Genomic DNA, 21,060 nt, shown 5'->3' on the forward strand with positions numbered 1-21,060 from the left:
AGCTCTTTTTTTAAAAATTTATGTATTTAATTGATTTACTTTTGGCTGCGTTGGGTCTTCGCTGCTGCTCAGGGGCTTTCTCTAGTTGCAGCAAGCTGGGGCTACGTTCTCTTCGTTACGGTGCACGGGTTTCTCATTGCGGTGGCTTCTCTTGTTGTCTTGTTGAGCATGGGCTCTAGGCGCGCAGACTTCAGTAGTTGTGCTTAGTTGCTCTGTGGCATGTGGGATCTTCCCGGACCAGGGATCAAACCCCTGTCCCCTGCATTGGCAGGCAGATTCTTAACCACTGCACCACCAGGGAAGTCCCCCATAAGCTCTTAGGATGAGTGGTTAATATGACTGGTCAGAGTCCAAGGCATTTATTGGGCCTATTTGCTTCTTCTTCCTGGCTCAGGTCTCTCTTCTTTTCTGCCTGTTACTGGGGTCTCCTCTGAAGACTGTGCCATGTTAGTTTTGGAAAAGGGAGAAAAAGACATAACAGCTCCATAGTGGGAGTTACTGCATTCTCATCCTTGTATGTAGCTCCCTAAAGCTTTCTCAATCTGGGACATCAAAGGGAGGAGGGGACACAGGCATTCCTTGGTCTCTGAATTAATACCGTAAAAATACCTCAGAACCTCATCTGTGCCCTCTAATATAGATGCTCATCCCTACTCTAAGGTAATGAAGACTAGCTGCCATCCCTGGGGAAAGGACAAGTGACTTCTCTGCCAAATCCAAACATACGAGAAATAACCTTTGCTAGGCTCATCTTCCTTATCTCAAAATGGAAGAAAAATACTGAATTCACAGGGAATTAAAGGTTAATCATCTTGGTGAAATCATCTACTACTATAAAGAGGCTGAATGTTTACTGTATTAGTATAGAAACAGGACAAAGTGCAAAACCAAATCGGGACCCAAATACATATTGAATTCAATATATGATAAAACTAGCAGTCCAGATCAGTGGGAGAAAGATGACTTATTCAATAAATGTAATGAGACAACTGGTTACACTTTTTTTTAAAAGATGAATCATTACTTTATACCAAAATAAAGTCCATATGTATCAAAATTTAAAGATAAAATATGAAAGTATAAAAATACTAAGGGGAACATGGATGAATATTTTTATAATCCTGGAGTGGAAAAGGCCTTTTCAAGCATGTGTTACCAAATTCAGACTGTATAAAGAAAAAATTTTTATAAATTTTGGCTACATAAAAATAAAAACTTAGACCTTTTAAAATGACATAAAATACTACTTTAAAAAAAGGAGACATACCATGTTCTTGAATAAGAAGAATTAAAATCATAAAGATGTCAATTGTTCCCAAATTAACAATCCAACCAGAATACATTTATTTTTAAAAATTAACATATAAATGCAATTCCAGTCAGAATACACTGATTTTACATCAATAATGTACTGATTGATACATTGATTTTTACTGGACAGTAACTTTAACATTCATATGGAAGAATACATGAGAATAGTTAAGAATATTTGGAAAAGAAGACCAGCAAAGGAAGACATGTCTTACCGTAATTCAACTTAAAATGAAGCTATAGTAAACAAGAGTATGCTATTGGCACAGGAATAGACAAATAGATCAGCAGAAAGTATGGAGAGTCCAAAATTGATTAAACTATAAATTAGAATCCACCAAAGGACCAAGATGGTTTTATATATTACACGGTGCTGGAATAACTGAGTATACACTTGGAAGAAAATAAACCTATTTCTTATGGCAGACACTGCTAGCTGCCTACACAATTTCCATTCAGAACTCTGACTTTGTTTAGGACAGCAAAGTGTCCAGTCAAAACTATTCACCTCCCTAGACTCTCCTGAAAATGAGGGTGGCCATGCCCTACTCAATGAGACATAATTATAAGTCTAATGGGTAGAACTTCCAGGAAAGCTATTGTTTTCTGATAAAAAAGAACTTGCCTCTTACCCTTCTCCCTAAAAATTCTTCCTGTCTATAACATAAATGTGATGCTTAGAATATAGAAACTGTATTACATGAGAAAGAAAATCATAATCTAAGGATTGTGGAACAGAAAGTGAGAAGCAGCCTAGATCCTTGATGGCATGGTAGAGCCACACACCAGTCCTGATCTTTTGCTTCTATTCTTCATGTTACATGAAAAAAATAAAAGTAAAAAATCCCTATCTGGGGCTTCCCTGGTGGCACAGTGGTTAAGAATCCACCTGCTAAAGCAGGGGACACAGGTTTGAGCCCTGGACCGAGAAGATCCCACATGCCATGGAGCAACAAAGCCCACGCATCACAACTACTGAGCCTGTGCTCTAGAGTCTGCAAGCCACAACTACTGAGCCCATATGCCACAACTACTGAAGCCTGTGTGCCTAGAGCCTGTGCTCCACAACAAGCCACCACAACGAGAAGCCCGTGCACCGCAATGAAGAGTAGCCCCCACTTGCCGCAACCAGAGAAAAGCCCGCACGGAGAAACGAAGATCCAACGCAGCCAAAAATAAAATAAATAAAAAATTTTTTAAAAACACAGGGCTTCCTTGGTGGACAGTGGTTGAGAGTCCGCCTGCCGATGCAGGGGACATGGGTTCGTGCCCTGGTCCGGGAGGATCCTGCATGCCGCGGAGCGGCTGGGCCCGTGAGCCATGGCCGCTGAGCCTGCACGTCCGGAGCCTGTGCTCCACAACGCGAGAGGCCACAGCGGTGAGAGGCCCGCATACCACAAACAAAACAAAAACAAAAACAAAAAAAACCACAAAAAACCCTATCTGATTAAGACATTGTAGCAGGGATTATATTAGGTATAGCTGATTGAAAATTTTGATAAACTCAGCCTCTACCTCATATCATGTATAAAAATGAACTTCAACGAATTAGATATCTAAATATAAAATAATAAAATTATGGAGGTGTGTGTGGGGAGACTTTAATTAAGAAGAATCATTGGTGCAGCCATTATGGAAAACAGTATGGACGTTCCTCAAAAGACTAAAAATAGAATTACCATATGATCCAGCAATCCCACTCCTCAGCATATATCTGGACAAAACTATAATTCAAAAAGATACATGCACCCCTATGTTTATAGCAGCCTATTCACAAGAGCCAAGACATGGCAACAACCTCAATGTCCATCAACAGGTGAATGGATAAAGAAGATATGGTAGATATATGTATATGTGTATATATATATATATATATATATATATATATATTTATATACACACACACACACACACACACACACACACACAAATGGAATATTATTCAGCCATAAAAAATGAATGAAATAATGCCATTTGCAGCAACATGGATGAAACTAGATATTATGATACTAAGTGAAGTCAGAAAGAGAAAGACAAATACCATATGATATCACTTATATGTGGAATCTAAAACACAACACAAATGAACCTATCCATGAAGCAGAAACAGACTCACAGACATAGAGAACAGACTCATGGTTGCCAAGGAGAAGGGGGATGGGAGAGGGATGGAATGGGAGTTTGGGGTTAGCAGATGCAAACTATTACATATAGAATGGATAAACAACAAGGTCCTCCTGTAAGCATGGGGAACTATATTCAATATCCTGAGATAAACCATAATGGAAAAGAATATTTTAAAATGTATATATATGTATAACTGAATCACTTTGCTGTACAGCAGAAATTAACACAACATTGTAAATCAACTATACTCCAATAAAAAAAAACTTAGACAGTAAGATAGATAGATAGATAGATTACTTGGGCAGGGGGAGAAGAATCATAAAGGAAAGTGTTTCACTATTTGAAAATTGTTTTTTCTATCATGGAAGCATAAATAAAATCAAAACAAACAATAGACTGGGAAAATATTTATAACATATGAGTTACAGTCCCTAACATACAAAAAGTTTCTACGGACTAATTAGAAACAAATGACCAATAGAAAAATGGAAAAGGGATACAAATAGGCAAGTTGCAAAAGAGGAAATTCAAATGTTCAATAAAAATATGAAAAGATGTTCAGCCTCACTAGTCAGGAAAATGTAAATAAAAACAAGAATAAGGGGCTTCCCTGGTGGCGCAGTGGTTGAGAATCTGTCTGCCAATGCAGGGGACACGGGTTTGAGCCCTGGTCTGGGAGGATCCCACATGCCGCGGAGCAACTGGGCCCATGCGCCACATCTACTGAGCTTGCGCGTCTGGAGCCTGTGCTCCACAACAAGAGAGGCCGCGACAGTGAGAGGCCCGCGCACTGCGATGAAGAGTGGTCCCCGGTCGTTGCAACTAGAGAAAGCCCTCGCACAGAAACGAAGACCCAACACAGCCAAAAATAAAATACAATAAATAAATAAATTTATTTTTTAAAAAAAGAATAAGATGTCACTGGTTGGCAAAAATCATAAAGAGTGATAATATCTGGTATTGGAAAGGATGAGTAAAGGAAACTCATATATGCTGGTGGGAATATAAATTACTTCAACAAATTTGGAAAATATTTGAGCTAACAGTCTCAGTTTGGGGGAATCTATCCTACAGAAATAAAGGCATCAAAATGCAAGATAAATACACTGAGGACACTGGGTATTACTTATTGTGGCTATCATAGATTGTTGTAGTAACTGCCTTTAACTTGTTCACACCTCCTGGTATGCTTGCTCTTTTTGCAGTGTGATTTGCTGCTCCTCCCACTGAGAGTTAAAGTCTATTTCTCTACCTCTTGAATCCTGGACTTCGCCATGTGACTTCCTTCCACCAATGGGATGATACAAGTGTGGCACAAACAGAAGCTTAAAATTAATTGAAGGGACTTTCCTGGTGGTCCAGTGGTTAAGACTCCACACTCCCAATGCAGGGGGCCTGGGTTCGATCCCTGGTCAGGGAACTAGATCCCACATGCCACAACGAAGATCCTGCACATTGCAACGAAGATCCCATTTGCCACAACTAAGACCCAGTGCAGCCAAATAAATAAATAAATGTTAAAAAAAAAAAAAAGAAAGCAATTGCAAATGGGAGCTTGCTCGTTCAAGCTAATAACCAGCCTCTTGGAGGATGAGAGATCATGTAGAGAAGGCCCTGGTTATCCCAGCCATCCTAGTTGAGGCCGCAGATATGAGTGAGGCCATCCTAAACCATCTAGTCCCAGCTGAGTTGGCCCAGACTAGAACTGACCAGCCAACTCTCAGAATTGTAAGAAATAATAAATATTTGTTGCTTTAAGTCACTAATTTAGATGACTTGTTTCACAGAAAAAAATAATTGATACAGCAGTGAAACACACAAACAGATAAAATGAGCTACCAAAAATTTGGATGTGATCATTGGGAAACGGTGAGTGAATTGTTTCACATCCCTGTTACAGACTATTATGCAACTATTAAAGTGCTAGGATCTTCATCTATTCAGAGCAACACTGTCCAGTAGAAAGGTAATGTGAGCCACATGTGTAATTTTAAGTTTTTAGTAGCTACATTAAAAACAGTAAAAGGAGGGGCTTCCCTGGTGGCGCAGTGGTTGCGCGTCCGCCTGCCGATGCAGGGGAACCGGGTTCGCGCCCCGGTCTGGGAGGATCCCACATGCCGCGGAGCGGCTGGGCCCGTGGGCCATGGCCGCTGGGCCTGCGCGTCCGGAGCCTGTGCTCCGCAACGGGAGAGGCCACAACGGAGGGAGGCCTGCATACCACAAAAAAAAAAAAAAAAAAAAAAAACAGTAAAAGTAGATGAAATTAATTTTAATAATCTATTTAACCCAATATACCCCATATATTATCACTATAACATGTAATTAATAAAAAAAATTTGTGTGAAATATTTTACATTCTCTTTTTTTGTACTAAGTCTTAGAAATCTGGTGTGTATTTTATGCTTCAGTCAGTTTAATTCAGACTAGCTACATTGCAAGTGTTCAATAGCTACTCGTGGCTAGTGATTACAGTACTGGATGACAAAGGTCTAGAGGACAGCCCACAATGCACAGAAGTTACAGATTCAAATATGTGATTCTCTCCACAGCTCCCCCCATTCTTTTTTAACAGAAAAGCCAAATAAGTGTACATAAGTATGCAGAATGGGATACAGGGATGTGACCCAAGTTGTTAAAATTGTTTTGCCAGCCAGCCAATTGAGGTTGGAAGGAAAGGGAGATTATATTTCTTTATACATCTTGTATTGTTTAGCTTCATTATAAAGGTATATTAATTTTAAAATTATTTTTAAAAGTTAAAAAGCGTAAAATAAAATAAAACAAAAACAATGAGATAAAAAGGAGGACCCATCAAAAGCTCCTAACTGAGGTTACTTTCTGGAGTCAGTATGAAGAAAGAATTTTACTTTTAATATAGGTCCTTTTTAAAAATATATATATTTATTTATTTATTTATGGCTGTGTTGGGTCTTTGTTGCTGTGTGCGGGCTTTCTCTAGTTGCGGCGGGTGGGGGCTACTCTTCGTTGTGGTGCATGGGCTTCTCACTGCGGTGGCTTCTCTTGTTGCAGAGCATGGGCTCTAGGTGCGTGGGCTTCAGTAGTTGTGGCACATGGGCTCAATAGTTGTGGCTCTTGGGCTCTAGAGTGCAGGCTTAGTAGTTGTGGCGCGCAGGCTTAGTTGCTCCACGGCATGCGGGATCTTCCCAAACCAGGGCTCAAACCCATGTCCCCTGCATTGACAGGCGTATTCTTAACCACTGTGCCACCAGGGAAGTCCCAATATAGGTATTTTTGCACTATTTGTATTTTATTTTTTACTATTTATTTATTTATTTTGGCTGCGCTGGGTCTTAGTTGCAGCATGTGGGATCTTTGTTGCGGCATGCGGAGTCTTAGCTGTGGCATGCATGCAGGATATAGTTCCCTGACCAGGGATCAAACCTGGGCCCCCTGCATTGAGAGTGCGGAGTCTTACCCACTGGACCACCAGGGAAGTCCCTGCATTTCTTAAATTTTAACCACAACCACACCTTACTTTTTTACAATTTTAAAAGTTACATTTTTATTTAAAATAAGGATTTATTTTAAATATTTAATTCCTCATACTAAATATTTATTAAGTATTAGCTCTGATAGGCCCAGACTCATTAAGCCACAACAATTTTTAACTTATAGAATGTGTGCAAAATATTTTTGAACATGGAGAACTTTTAGTGCTCCTTCTTTCTCATTCCATGTAAGGTCAATCTCCTACTGCCAATTATTATTCTATCAGGGAATGAAATATATGGGATCAGCTTGCCACCTAAAAACCTAATGTTACTTAGTAGCCTAAAATGCAATCTCTTAACCCCTGCCTTACTTCAGCACTAAGTGTCATTTTTTTATGGGGTACATAATATGAAGATACTGAATATCCTAAATCTTTTGTCATTAGTTTACAGTACACCTCTAGTATTATTTGCCCAGCATCCATATTGTTATTGTGGGAGCAAGCATCTTGCAAAATGTAACCTTGCACCCCTGGCGATAATTAATTCTAGAAGTGGGCATCTGGGTGGATCAGAGCACATCTAAGAATATGTGGACTTTGGATCCAAAGAGTTGACCCAGTCACTCTCCAGTAGCTGCTAAAGCTATAAGTAAAAAATTCTGGAGCTATCAGCAGTCTCGTTTCCCTTTGGGTGGAATAGGGAAGCAAAGGCAGTCAATCTGCAGAGACAGAAAGAAAAGAGAATTGCTCAGAAAGGAGCAGAGAAGAGATAGAAAGTGAGCTCTCATGACTTTTACACCCTTGATGCCAGGTTTTTCACAGATTGATCTATATCTCTATTCTGCCTTCAGCATTATTTTTCTGTCTGTGACCCCTTTATCTTTCAATAAAAACTTCTTTTACAACTAAAGCCAGTTTAAATTGGTTTATTTTTTAACATACAACCAAATAATTCTAGCAAATACAAAGAAAGACAAATGTATAATGACTGCAAGTTGGTTTTTTTTTCTTATTTTCCATTTGTATTCTAGCATGATATTATACAACTTTCAAAATTTTTATTGAATCTGAAATTTGCCTATTCATGACTGAGGCATTATTGGTTGCATACTGAGCATTCATTCCTCTACTTCCCTTCCTAAAAGAAAACTTATTTGTTCAGGTATTCACTCCTTTCCCCCATGTAGCACACTAACTGAGGGAAAGATGATCCATCCTATTGCCATGCATGGCATTTCCCTAGCAACTGTGTATTAAAACTAATTACACTACAGGGAAAGATTTTTATTCTATGGTTAGAAGAGAGGTTTTTATATCCTTTGGGACATAAACAAGGAAAATTGCAGTTTTAGCTGCTGCTAGAAGCCATCTCACCACCATGAAGAAAGCAAGCATGAGGACAAAGCTGACAAATTGAGGAGGGCAAAAGCCAGGAGAAACACAAAGAAACAGAGCCAGCATCTCAATCAAATATTCCATGAACTATACCTCTAGAATTCTTATGTAAGATAATAAATTCTCATATTGTTTATGCCACTTTGAGGTGGATTTTCTGTTATTTGCAGCTTAAAACATCCTCATCTTCTTCATCATCAAACATTATTTAATACCCATTATACATGGCAATGAGAAAGAAAGGAGGTATAAACCATTGTTCTTCTCTGAAGGGACTTAGGATCTACTTAAAGAGGACAGATTTATTAAAATATTATGTAATCATTTAGGTAACATGTTAAGTCCTAAATGAGCAATATGGATAAATAAATGGAGAAGATTCAATCCCTCCTATCGAAGTATTGTTTTTTAACTTTAATGAAAATGTTTTTCATTTACAGAATACCTGATGCTTTTTAAAAAATCTGCCTGTTCTTTTTTCGTAATATCCTATTCTTGCCTTGTGGATTCTTTTCCTTTCAGACCTTGAATAATTTAAACATAGTTATTTTAAGGCATGGCAATGGGAATTTATGATGGATTCAGAGAAAGATAAGCAGGGCAATTTGGCTGGAAACATTTGCTACTCCATGGATGAGAATCACTGGCATAACCTGGGAGCTTATTAGAAATGCAGAATCTTGGGCTCTACCCCAAACTTACCAAATCAGAATTTGCATTTTAACAAGATCCCCTGGTGATTGGGGTTATTCATATAAACATGAAAGTTTGAGAAGTCCTGCTGTAAAGGAAGAGAAAGCAATAAAGTTAGGGAGGTTACTAAGACTCCTCTGCTATTTTAGATTTAAATTTTAGTCCTTTGTGGTAAATGAACACAACTAGTTTTCATAATCCCTTGGTGATTGGGGTTATTCATATAAACATGAAAGTTTGAGAAGTCCTGCTGTAAAGGAAGAGAAAGCAATAAAGTTAGGGAGGTTACTAAGACTCCTCTGCTATTTTAGATTTAAATTTTAGTCCTTTGTGGTAAATGAACACAACTAGTTTTCATAATCTCTAGTATAGGTTACTTAAAGACTCTGAAAGAAAAGCACTTATTTAATTCAAAAAGTACTTCGATATTTTCAAAGCTTCCAGATGATTATTACTATATTATTATTACAACAATTATAACTTCAATATAAACAAAAGTCAGTTATCAGAACTTTTTAGTGATATAGATAAGTGGAAATTTACTCATCCACAGGAGAATGTATAAATAAACTGTGGGCAATCCATACAATGGACGTTATACTCAGCAATTAAAAAAAATGAACTATTGATTCATACAATAGAATGAATGAACCTCAAAGAGTATGAATGAATGAACAGTATGAATGAATCTCAAAAACATTATGCTGAGTGAAAGAAGCCTTGCACAAGAGTATAAAGGTCTATAACAGCTAAATCCATGGTAAAAAAAAAAACAACTGATTACTTTTGGCATGGGTTAAGGACAGGAATTGACTGGGAGAGAGCATATAGAATTTTTTGGAGTTACGAAAATATTCTATACCTTGATAAAGGTTAGGGTTACACCGGTGAATATATGTGTCAAACTCACCAGTATGTATACTCAAGATTTGTGCATTTCACTTTACATTAAAAAGTTGTAGAAAAATTGAACCCTAGTTAACAATACATATGCTGAAGTCTTTAAAGGTGAAGTGTACTGATAGCATATGCAATTTGCTTTGAAATGCACAAAATAATAAGATGATTTGATAGATAGATGGACTAGCTGGTTACAGATAGGAATAGTTAGTTACATGATAAAGTGAATATACCAAAATGTTACCTATAGAATATAGACTGGGGGGTGGGAGGATATATGGGTGTTCACTGTATGATTCTTTCAACTAATCTCCATATTTTAAATTTTTCATAATAAAACGTTGGGGTAAGGAAGAAAGTTACAGAAAAACACATCACTGTAATTTTGTTTAAAAGTATAAAATGTGTTAAAGAGGACATATTTGTATATGCATAGATAAAGATATGAAAGCTACACAATTGCAGAAATTGTCAAGCTGATCCTAAAATTCATATAGAAATGAAAGGGACCCAAAATAGCCAAAACGGTCTTGAAAAAGAACAAAGTTGGAGGACTGACACGTCCTGATTTTAAAACATACCACACAGCTACAGCAATCAGGACAGTGTGTTACTGTATAAGAACAGACATACAGATCAACAGAATAGAATTAGAGCCCAGAAAAAAATCCTTACATTTACAGACAACTGATTTTCAACAAAGATGTCAAGAAAATTCAATGGGAAAGAGAGAGTCTTTCAATAAAATGGATATCCACATGCAAAACATTAACTTGAGCTCCTACTTCACACCACATAAAAAAGTTAACTCATAAAGGACTGCATGGACTTCCCTGGTGGCACAGTGGTTAAGAATCTGCCTGCCAATGCAGGGGACACGGGTTCGATCCCTGGTCCGGGAAGATCCCACATGCCGCAGAGCAACTAAGCCCATGTGCCACAACTACTGAAGCCTGCGCGCTTGGAGCCCGTTCTTCGCAACAAGAGAAGCCACCACAATGAGGACCACAAGCACCACAACGACGAGTAGCCCCCACTTGCTGCAACTAGAGAAAGCCCGTGCACAGCAACGAAGACTAATGCAGCCAAAAAAAGAAAAAAAAAAAAAGGGTCACAGACCTACATGTAAGATAAAGCTGTAAAAAAAACTCTTAGAAAAAAATAGAAGTAAATTTTTGTGAACCTTGAGGAATGGTTTCTAAGATATGACATTAAAAGTACAAGCAACCAAAGGAAAAAAATAAACTGGGCTTCATCAAAATAAAAAATTTTAATGCTTCAAAAATGCCATCAAGAAAGTGAAAGACAACCTACAGAATGGGAGAAAATATTTGCAAGTCATATATCTGATATGGAACTTGTATCCAGAGTATATAAAGAAATTTTAAATTCAATAACAAGAAGACAAAACCCCCAATTTTTAAAAAGAGCATTTGAAAAGATGTTTCTGCAGAAAAGACATGCAAATGGATGATAAGCATATGAAAAAATGCTCAACATCATTAGCCATCAGAGAAATGCAAATCAAAACCACAGTAAGATTCCACTTCATATCTATTAGAATGGTTATAATAAAAAAGACAGATAATAACAAATGTTGGAAAGGATGTGAAGAAATTGGAATACTCATACACTGCTGATGGGAATGTAAAACAGTACAGGCACTTTAGAAAATAGTCTGGCAGTTCCTCAAAAAGTTAAGCACAGAATTACCATGTGACTCAGCAATTCCACTGCTATGTATACACTCAAGAAAAATGAAAACATGTGTCCAATATAAAAACTTATACATGAATGTTAATAGCATCGTTATTCCTAATAGTCAACAAGTGGGAAACTCAAATGTCCATCAGCTGGTGAATGGATAAACATATTGGCATATCCATGTGATAAAATATTACTAGGCAATAAAAAGGAATGAAGTACTGACACAGGCTTCAACATTGATAAACCCTGAAAACATTATGTTAAGTGAAAGAAGCTGTCACAAAAGACCACATATTGTATAATTCCATTTATGTGAAAAGTCTGTAATAGGCAAATCCACAGAGACAGAACATAGATTAGTGGTTGCTAGTGGAAGGGCAGATGGGGGAATGAGGAGTTACTATTAATGGGCACTGGGTTTCTTTTTGGAGTAAAGAATATGTTCTAAATATATAATGATGATGGTTACTCTGTGAATACACTAAAACCTACTGAATTTTATACTTTAAAAGGGTAAATTTTATGCTATGTGAATAATATCTCAATAAAGCTATTATTTAAGAAACACACTTAGAGTTTGTTGTCTGGTACACTGAGGTGACTTTCAGATCTCTGCCAGTAGCAAGAGGGGGAAAAACTGCAAGCACAGTAACTGCTGCTAAGGAAACACCAGCAGTTTCTAATTTTATGCTGTCCTATATTTTGCTGTGACTCTCGTAGCTTTCAATAATGCTATACTTGAGGCCAAAACAGAAATGCCTTTCATATTTTATTATAACAGCTAAGCTGGGAAATAAACTCACCAATTGCTTTTTTAAAAAGGAAATGAGCTAAAAACAACATAGATATAAGTGCAGCTTAAATAAACCTTTGCTCAGTAAGATGAATGTGTTCACAGGGGAAGGAGAGTTTGGTAGTAAAAATAGTTTAAAGTGTTACATTATTTTATTTTATTTTTTAAAAAGCATTTTGTTTCATTTACTGTGGATGGTCAAACATCATTTTTTTTTTAAACATCATTTTACAACAGATGGTAAATCTGTTGGATAGTAAAAAGAAATGACATCTTGTTTCCATTTTCCTATTCCTTCTAGTCCATCTCTTTATTGTAAATCATTTTCCATTGTTGGAAGATATTAAATTTAAATCAAACTGAAAGGAAAAAAAGCATGTGGCTATATTCATAAATTCGTGTTTCTTAGCACTGCTGCCTTTTATAGCCATTTTATAAAGAATATTTCAAATTGATCTATTCTTTCTGGATCTGAACAAATTGAGTTTCTTTTCTTGATCAAACAGCTTTTTCAAGAAACCTATTCATAAAAAGAAAAAATACATAATTATGATATATAAACATTTACATAAATTTTAATACTCTTCCATGAGAAAAGATCTGAAACTGGTAAACATTTAAGGAATGGTATTAAGTTTAATTTGTAATGATAAATAAATAAGATGTACAGTGCTTACCATTTTCTTAGACTAAAGTGCTATACATGAGAGTGTGTATTATATATGTGGACATACATACATATATGTATGTATATAATGCTCAAAATTATGTAAATTAATAAATAAAAATTCCTTACAATAGCTCATTACAATGAGGCAACAAAGAAAGAGCAAGGTTAAGCAACTTCTCCAAGCTGAATTCAGGGAGTCTAGCACTACAGATGATGTTTTTGATAATTACTCTGGTACATATCAAGAGCTCTGAAAACATTAAACAAACCAATAGACCCTTCCTATCTTCTATTCTGAACTGCCCTTTATAAAACACGAAGAGCTTCCTTTGGACATATGATGCATCTAAAGTTTATTGTAAAGTTCTTCTACTTTACAAGGTAACTAATTTCTGGTTTTGAACCTTATTTGATCTGTGACAAAACTCTCTAGGTTTGATAAATCCAAATAATTTTTCCATCTAAACCACATTACTTTAGGATCAAGTATAAATACATTTAAAAAGATGCATTGGGGATGTCACTGAGGGAAGACTGGGGCTAGAGGTGGGACCAGAAAGCCACAAAGGAACAGGAAGCACAGGACCAGAGTGGCTGCCCTGGAGGTCCTGCTCTCATGCGTAAGGCTACCCCAGTCACCCATCCCCCTCCTGAACAGGGATCTGAGAATGTACCAAGAGTCCCCCCAGCCTTAGCCAGGGGACCCTATATATAGGGTCCATGTGCAATAGGGAGGGATGTCTTCTATTTTATGCTATCCCCTAGCCACCCACTGTTGGGGCAGAGGGAGACGGTATTTTCAAGACAAAGCACAGGTACCACAAACAAAAGCTGTGAAGTTGCAAAAAAAAAAAAATTGAAAATAGGTTAATAAATCCATATCTTTATTTTCCTGGAGGTAAAAGAGTGAGCCACATGATGGAAATAAATTTTTATATAAGGAATGTATCTACTTTGATACTTTGGACTTTTAGCTTTAAAAAAGCAAAAGAAAACATACTTTTTAAGATTATAATCAACTTCATACAACTAATTTCCTTGGAACAATTCCCAAAAGATATTTTTATTTTGGGAGAGAGACAAAAATTGCCTCCCTATACACAAGTTCTAAAACCAGATTGCTCTATGACATTTTTCCTAAAAGCATTCATTTTAGGAAACATGGCCAACTTGTACCAACTTCAACTGAGTTATATAGTTAATGCTTGGAATTTTGTGTTAAGAAGGAATCTTAGGATGAACAAGAATGAGACTGATATAAGAGGTGGCCAAGAGGCTGAAGTAGGAGGAATCTGAACTTACCTCCTCCCACAGACATACCAAAATTACAACTACTTACATAACAACTATCTATGAGAACAACCTGAAGACTAGCAGAAAAGATCTTCACAACTAAAGACATAAAGAAGGAAACACAATGAGATGAGTAGGAGGGGCAGAGATGCAGTATAGTCAGGACTCACACCCTGGGGGTTAGTGACCCACAACTGGGAAGAGTACTACAATTGTAGAGGTACTCCCTAAGGAGTGAGGGGTCTGAGCCCCACATCAGGTTCCCCAGCCCAGGGGCTCTGCACTGGGAAGGCAAGCCTGCACAACACCTTGCTTTGAAAACCAGGAGGGCTTATGTTCAGGGGAGCCACAGGGCTAGAGGAAACAAAGATTTCGCCCTTAAAGGGCACATGCAAAATCTCACACACTCTGAGTCCCAGTACAGAGGCAGTAGTTTGAAAAGAGCCTGGGTCACACCTACTTTCTGATCTTGAAGAGCCCACCAGAGAGGCAGGAGGCAACTGGGACTCACCCTAGGGCTGGAGACAGTGGCAACACATTTTTGGGAGCTCCTTCTACCATGATAACACTATGCTGGCAGGCGCCATTTTGGAATCCTCCCTCCAGCCTATTTAGAGCCAGGGGCCCAGCCCCACCCACCAGTGGCTAGCACCAGCCCTGAAGCCCCCAGGCTGTGCAAACAGCTGCACAGGGACCTGGCCCCATCCTCCAGCAGGCCAGTACCAGTCCTGCACCTCCCCAGGCTACACAGCCAACCACACTGGAAGCCTACCTCACCTTCCAGCAGACCTTGAAGCCACAGCACAAGGGATGACCTCATAGCCAACTGGGGAGGGGCCAGCCCCGCCTACTAGCACACTTACAGCAGTCAGCCCCACCATAAGAGGAGGGCGCACACAACCCACTAAGGGGGCACTGCTAGAGCATGTAACTCTGGTGACCAAGGAGAGCATGCTGCTGGGTCCCATAGTATGTCTCTTACATAAAGCTACATTTTAAAGATCAGGAAATATAACCAACCTACCTAACATGTAGAAATGAACAGAGAATTGGGAAAAATGAAGAGACAGAAGAATATGTTCCAAATGAAGAAACAAGATAAAACCCCAGAAAAACTGAGCGAAATGAAGATAAGCAATCAAGTAGATAAAGAGTTAAAGGTAATGATCATAAAGATGCTCACCAAACTTGGGAGAAGAATGGATGAACACAATGAGAATTTCAACAGAGTTAGAAAATATAAAGAACAACCAAACAAGCTGAGGAATACAATAATTTAAATAAAAATTACACCAGAAGGAATCAAGAGTAGATTAGATAATAAGGAGAAATGGATCAGTGATCTGGAAGACAGAGTAGTGGAAATCACCCAAGCTGAACAGAGAAAAGAAGAAAGAATTTAAAAAATTGATGATAGTTTAAGAGACCTCTGATCAAGTGTACTAACATTTGCATTATAGGGGTCCCAGAAGGAGAAGAGAGACAGAAAGAGGCAGAGAACTTTTTTGAAGAAATAATAGCTGAAAACATCCCTAACCTGGGAAAGGACACAGACATCCAGGTCCAGGAAGTACAGAGAGGCCCAAAATGATGAACCCAAGAGGTCCACACCAAGATACATTATAATTAAAATGGCAAAAATTAAAGATAAAGAAAGAATCTTAAAAGCAGCAAGACAGAAGTAAATAGTCAAATACAAGGAAAATCCCATAAGGCTATTGCTGACTTTTCAGTAGAACCGTTGCAGGCCAGAAGGGAGTGGCATGTTATATACAAAGTGATGAAAGGAAAAAAACTATAACCAAGAATACTCTACTCAGCAAAGAAAAAAACACTATAACCAAGAATATTCTACCCAGCAAGGTTATCATTCAGACTTGAAGGAAAGATAAAGAGTTTTACAGACAAGCAAAGCTAAAAGAGTTCAGCACCACTAAACTGGCTATACAAGAAACGTTAAAGGGACTTCTCTAAGCAGAAAAGGAAAGGCCACAGTTAGAAACTTGAAAATTATGAAACAAAAAAACTCAATAGTAAAGGCAAACATACAGAAAAGGTAGATCAACCACTTATAAAACTACTAGGAAGGTTAAAAGACAAAAGTAGTAAAATCATCTTTATCCACAATAAATAGTTAAGGGATACACAAAACAAAAAGATATTGATATGATGTCAAAAACATTAAACATGAGGAAGGGGTAAAAGTAGTGAATTGTTAGAATGTGTTTGAACTTAAGACATCATTAACGTAAAATAGTCTCATATATATGCGTGTGTGTGTGTATATATGTATGTGTGTGTGTGTATATATATATATATATATGGGGGGGAAGAGTTACATATATAAAACTCATGGTAACCACAAACCACAAATCTATAATAGGTATACACACAAAAAAGAAAAGGAATCCAAACATAACGCTAAAGATAATCATCAAATCACAAGGGCAGAGAGCAAAAGAAGAAAGGAACAAAAAAGAACTACAAAAACAACTCCAAAACAATTAACAAAATGGCAATAAGTACATACCTATTAATAATTACTTTAAATATAAATGGACTAAATGCTCCAATCAAAAGATACAGAGTGGGTAAGCGCCACAACTACTGAGCCCACGTGCTCCGGAGCCTGTGCGCCACAACTAGAGAGCCCACATGCCGCAACTACTGAGCCTGTGTGCCACAACTAGAGAGAAGCCCGCACACTGCAAAGAAGAGCCCACGTGCTGCAACAAAGATCCTGTGTGCCACAACTAAGACCCGATGCAGCCAAATAAATAAATAAATAAATTTAAAAAACCAAAAGATATAGAGTGGGTAAATGGATATTTCTTTTAAAAGCACTATATATATGCTGCCTACAAGAGACTCACTTTGGATCTGAAGACAAACACAGACCGAAAGGGAATGGCAAAAGGTATTCCATGCAAATGGAAACGAAAATAAAGCTGGGGTAGCAATACTTATATCAGACAGAATAGACTTTAAAACAAAGATTGTTTTGAGGTAAAGAGACAAAGACGGACATTACATAATGGTAAAGGGAAACAAGAAGATATAACAATTGTAAATATATATGCATCCAACATAGGAACACCTAAAAACATAAAGCAAATACTAACAAATGTAAAGGGAGAAATTGACAATAACAGTATGGGACTTTAACACCCCACTTACATTAATGAACAGATCATCCAGACAGAAAATCAATAAGGAAGCACTGGCCTTAAATGACATATCAGACCAACATCAATATAGATATTAATATATCTATTAATGCCATTAATGTAGGTATTAATAGATATATAGAGAACATTTCATCCAAAACAGCAGAATACATATTATTTTCAAGTGCACGTGAAACATTCTCCAGGATAGATCACATGCGAAGTCACAAAACAAGTCTCAATAAATTTAAGATTGAAATAACATCAAGCATGTTTTCCAACCACATGGTATGAGACTATAAATCAACTACAAGAAAAAAACTGCAAAAAACCCCCTCCAAAAAACCAAGTGGAATCTAAACAACATGCTACTAAACAACCAATGAGTCACTGAAGAAATCAAATAGGTAATCAAAAAACACCTGGGGGGGGCTTCCCTGGTGGCGCAGTGGTTGCACGTCCGCCTGTCAATGCAGGGGAACAGGGTTCGCGCCCCGGTCTGGGAGGATCCCACATGCCGCGGAGCGGCTGGGCCCGTGAGCCATGGCCGCTGAGCCTGCGCGTCCGGAGCCTGTGCTCTGCAACGGGAGAGGCCACAACAGAGGGAGGCCCGCATACCACAAAAAAAAAAAAAACAAAAAAACACCTGGGGGGCTTCCCTGGTGGTGCAGTGGTTGAGAGTCCGCCTGCCAATGCAGGGGATATGGGTTCGTGTCCCGGTCTGGGAAGATCCCACATGCCGTGGAGCGGCTAGGCCCATGAGCCAGGGCTGCTGAGCCTGTGCTCTGCAACGGGAGAGGTCACAACAGTAAGAGGTCCGCGTACCACAAAAAAAAAGGAAAACACCTGGGGATAAATGAAAATGGAAACAACTATCTAAAATCTATAAGATGCAGCAAAAGCAGTTCTAAGAGGGAAGTTTATAGTGAGACAAAGCTACTTCAAGAAACAAGAAAAATCTCAAACAATCTAAACTTACACCTACAGAAACTAGAAAAAGACAAACAATCAAAACCCAAAGTTAGTAAAAGGAAAGAAATAATAAAGATCAGAGCAGAAATAAATGCAATAGAGACCAACAATAGGAAAAAAAAATGAATGAAAGAGCTCATTCTCTGAAAAGATAAGCACAATTGACAAATCTTTAGCCAGGCTCATCATGGGCTCTTGAGAGGGCCCAAGTAAATAAAATCAGAAATGAAAGAGAGGGACTTCCCTGGTGGTCCAGTGGTTAAGAATCCACCTACCAATGCAGGGGACACAGGTTCGATCCCTGGTTGGGGAACTAAGATCCCACATGCCATGGGGCAACTAAGCCTGCACGCCGTAACTACTGAACCCACATGCTCTAGAGTCCACATATCACAACTAGAGAGCCGCATGCCTCAACTACCGAGCCCGGGCGCTCTGGAGCCCACGTGCCACACTAGAGAGAAGCCCGCGCATCACAACAAAGAGCCCACACACTGCAATGAAAGATCCCATATGTTGCAACAAAGGTCCTGCATGATGAAACTAAGACCCAACGCAGCCAAATAAATAAATAAATACTTTGTAAAATAGGCAAGCTATTTTATAAAAAAAAAAAAAAAAAAAGAAAGAGCAGAAATTACAACCGACAATACAGAAATACAAATAATCATGAGATTATAGTTGAATAACGTGGGGGTAGGGGTTCCAACCCATCACACAGTTAAAAATCTGCATATAACTTTATAGTTAGCCCACTGTATCCACAGTTCCACATCCATGGATTCAACCAACTATGAATTGTGTAGTACCATATTATGTATTTATTGAAAAAATCTGTACATAAGTGAACACATGCAGTTCAAACATGTGTTGCTCAAGGGTCAACTGTACTATGAACAATTATATACCAATAAAATGGACAACCCAGAAGAAATGGACAAATTCCTAGAAACATATACTATCCCAAGATTGAATTGGGAAGAAAGAAATAGCAAATATGAACAGACAATTACTAGTAAGGAAATTGAATCAGTAATTTAAAAAACTCCCAACAAACATAAATCCAGGACCAGACAGCTTCACAGGTGTAGTCTATAAAACATTTATAGAAGAGTTAACTCCTGTCCTTCTAAAACTTTTCCGAAAAACTGAAGAGGAAGGCATGCTTCCAAATTCATTCTATGAGGTCAGTATCACCCCAATACCAAAACTAGACAAAGACACCACACAAAAAAGAAAATCACAGGCCAGTATCACTGATGAACACAGATGCAAAAATCCTCAAAACATCAGTAAACCGAATTCAACAATACATTAAAAGGATCATATACCATGATCAAGTGAGATTTATCCCAGAAATGCAAAGATGGTTCAATAGCCACAAATCAATCAATGTGATATACCAAATTAACAAACTGAAGAATAAAAATCATACAATCATCTCAATAGATGCAGAAAAAGCTTTTGACAAAATTCAATGTCCAAAGCGACTGGGTATAGAGGGAACATACCTTCACATGATAAAAGCCATGTATGACAAACCCACAGCCACATCATACTCTAAAGTGAAAAGCTGAAAGCATTTTCTCTAAGAGCAGGAACAAGGATGCCCACTCTCGCCACTTTTATTCAACATGGTATTGTAAGGGCTAGCCACAGCAATCAAACAACAACAAAAAATTTTTAATCCAAATTAGAAGTAAAGAAGTAAAATTGTCACTGCCTGCAGATGACATGATACTGTATAGAAAATCCTAAAGATTTCTACCAAAAAAACTGTTAGATCTAATAAATGAATTCAGTAAAATAGCGAGATACAAAATTAATATATGGAATTCTGTTGCATTTCTATACACTAACAATGAACTTTCAGAAAGAGAAATTAACAAAACAATCCCATCTACAATTACATCAAAAAGAATAAAATACCTAGGAATAAATCTAACCCAAGTGGTAAAAAGCTTATACTCTGGGGCTTCCCTGGTGGCGCAGTGGTTGAGAATCCGTCTGCCGATGCAGGGGACACAGGTTCGTGCCCTGGTCCCAGAAGATCCCACATGCTGCAGAGCAGCTGGGCCCGTGAGCCATGGCCGCTGAGCCTGTGTGTCCAGAGCCTGTGCTCTGCAACGGGAGAGGCCACAACAGTGAGAGGCCCGCGTACCACAGAAAAAAAAAAAAAGCTTATACTCTAAACTCTGTTAAGACACAGATTAAAAAAACTGAAGACAATGCAAACAAATGGAAAGATATACCATGCTCATGAACTGGAAGAATTAATATTGCTTAAATGACCATACCCAAGGCAACCTACAGATTCAATGCAATCCCTATCAAAATACCAATGACATTTTTCACAGAACTAGAACAAACAATTCTAAAATTTGTATGGAAACACAAAACAATTCCAATAGCCAAAGCAATCTTGATAAAGAAGTACAAAGCTGGAGATAACATGCTTCCTGATTTCATACTACACTATAAAGTTACAATTATCAAAATAGTATGGTACTGGGCTTCCCTGGTGGCACAGTGGTTGAGAGTCCGCCTGCCGATGCAGGGGACACGGGTTCGTGCCCTG

The 21,060-nt window shown here is 38.1% G+C and overlaps 1 protein-coding gene and 1 non-coding gene across 2 annotated transcripts in view; both read right to left on the reverse strand.

The window, feature by feature from the left end:
* Window positions 1-6,819: 6,819 nt before the first annotated feature.
* On the reverse strand, window positions 6,820-6,892 carry TRNAE-CUC (transfer RNA glutamic acid (anticodon CUC)). Its single transcript has one exon. It is a non-coding gene; the product is annotated as a tRNA-Glu (tRNA).
* Window positions 6,893-8,989: 2,097 nt separating this feature from the next.
* The window catches only part of LOC129392798 (translation initiation factor IF-2-like), a 34,945-nt gene continuing 22,874 nt past the window's right edge, over window positions 8,990-21,060 (reverse strand). Inside the window, exon 3 of the mRNA XM_055090920.1 lies at window positions 8,990-9,068. Within this exon, the coding sequence (XP_054946895.1) occupies window positions 9,038-9,068 (31 nt within the window). The 3' untranslated portion in view covers window positions 8,990-9,037. The remainder of the gene's footprint in view (window positions 9,069-21,060) is intronic.

This window comes from Physeter macrocephalus, chromosome 14, assembly GCF_002837175.3.
Source record: "Physeter macrocephalus isolate SW-GA chromosome 14, ASM283717v5, whole genome shotgun sequence".
NCBI lineage: Eukaryota > Metazoa > Chordata > Mammalia > Artiodactyla > Physeteridae > Physeter > Physeter macrocephalus.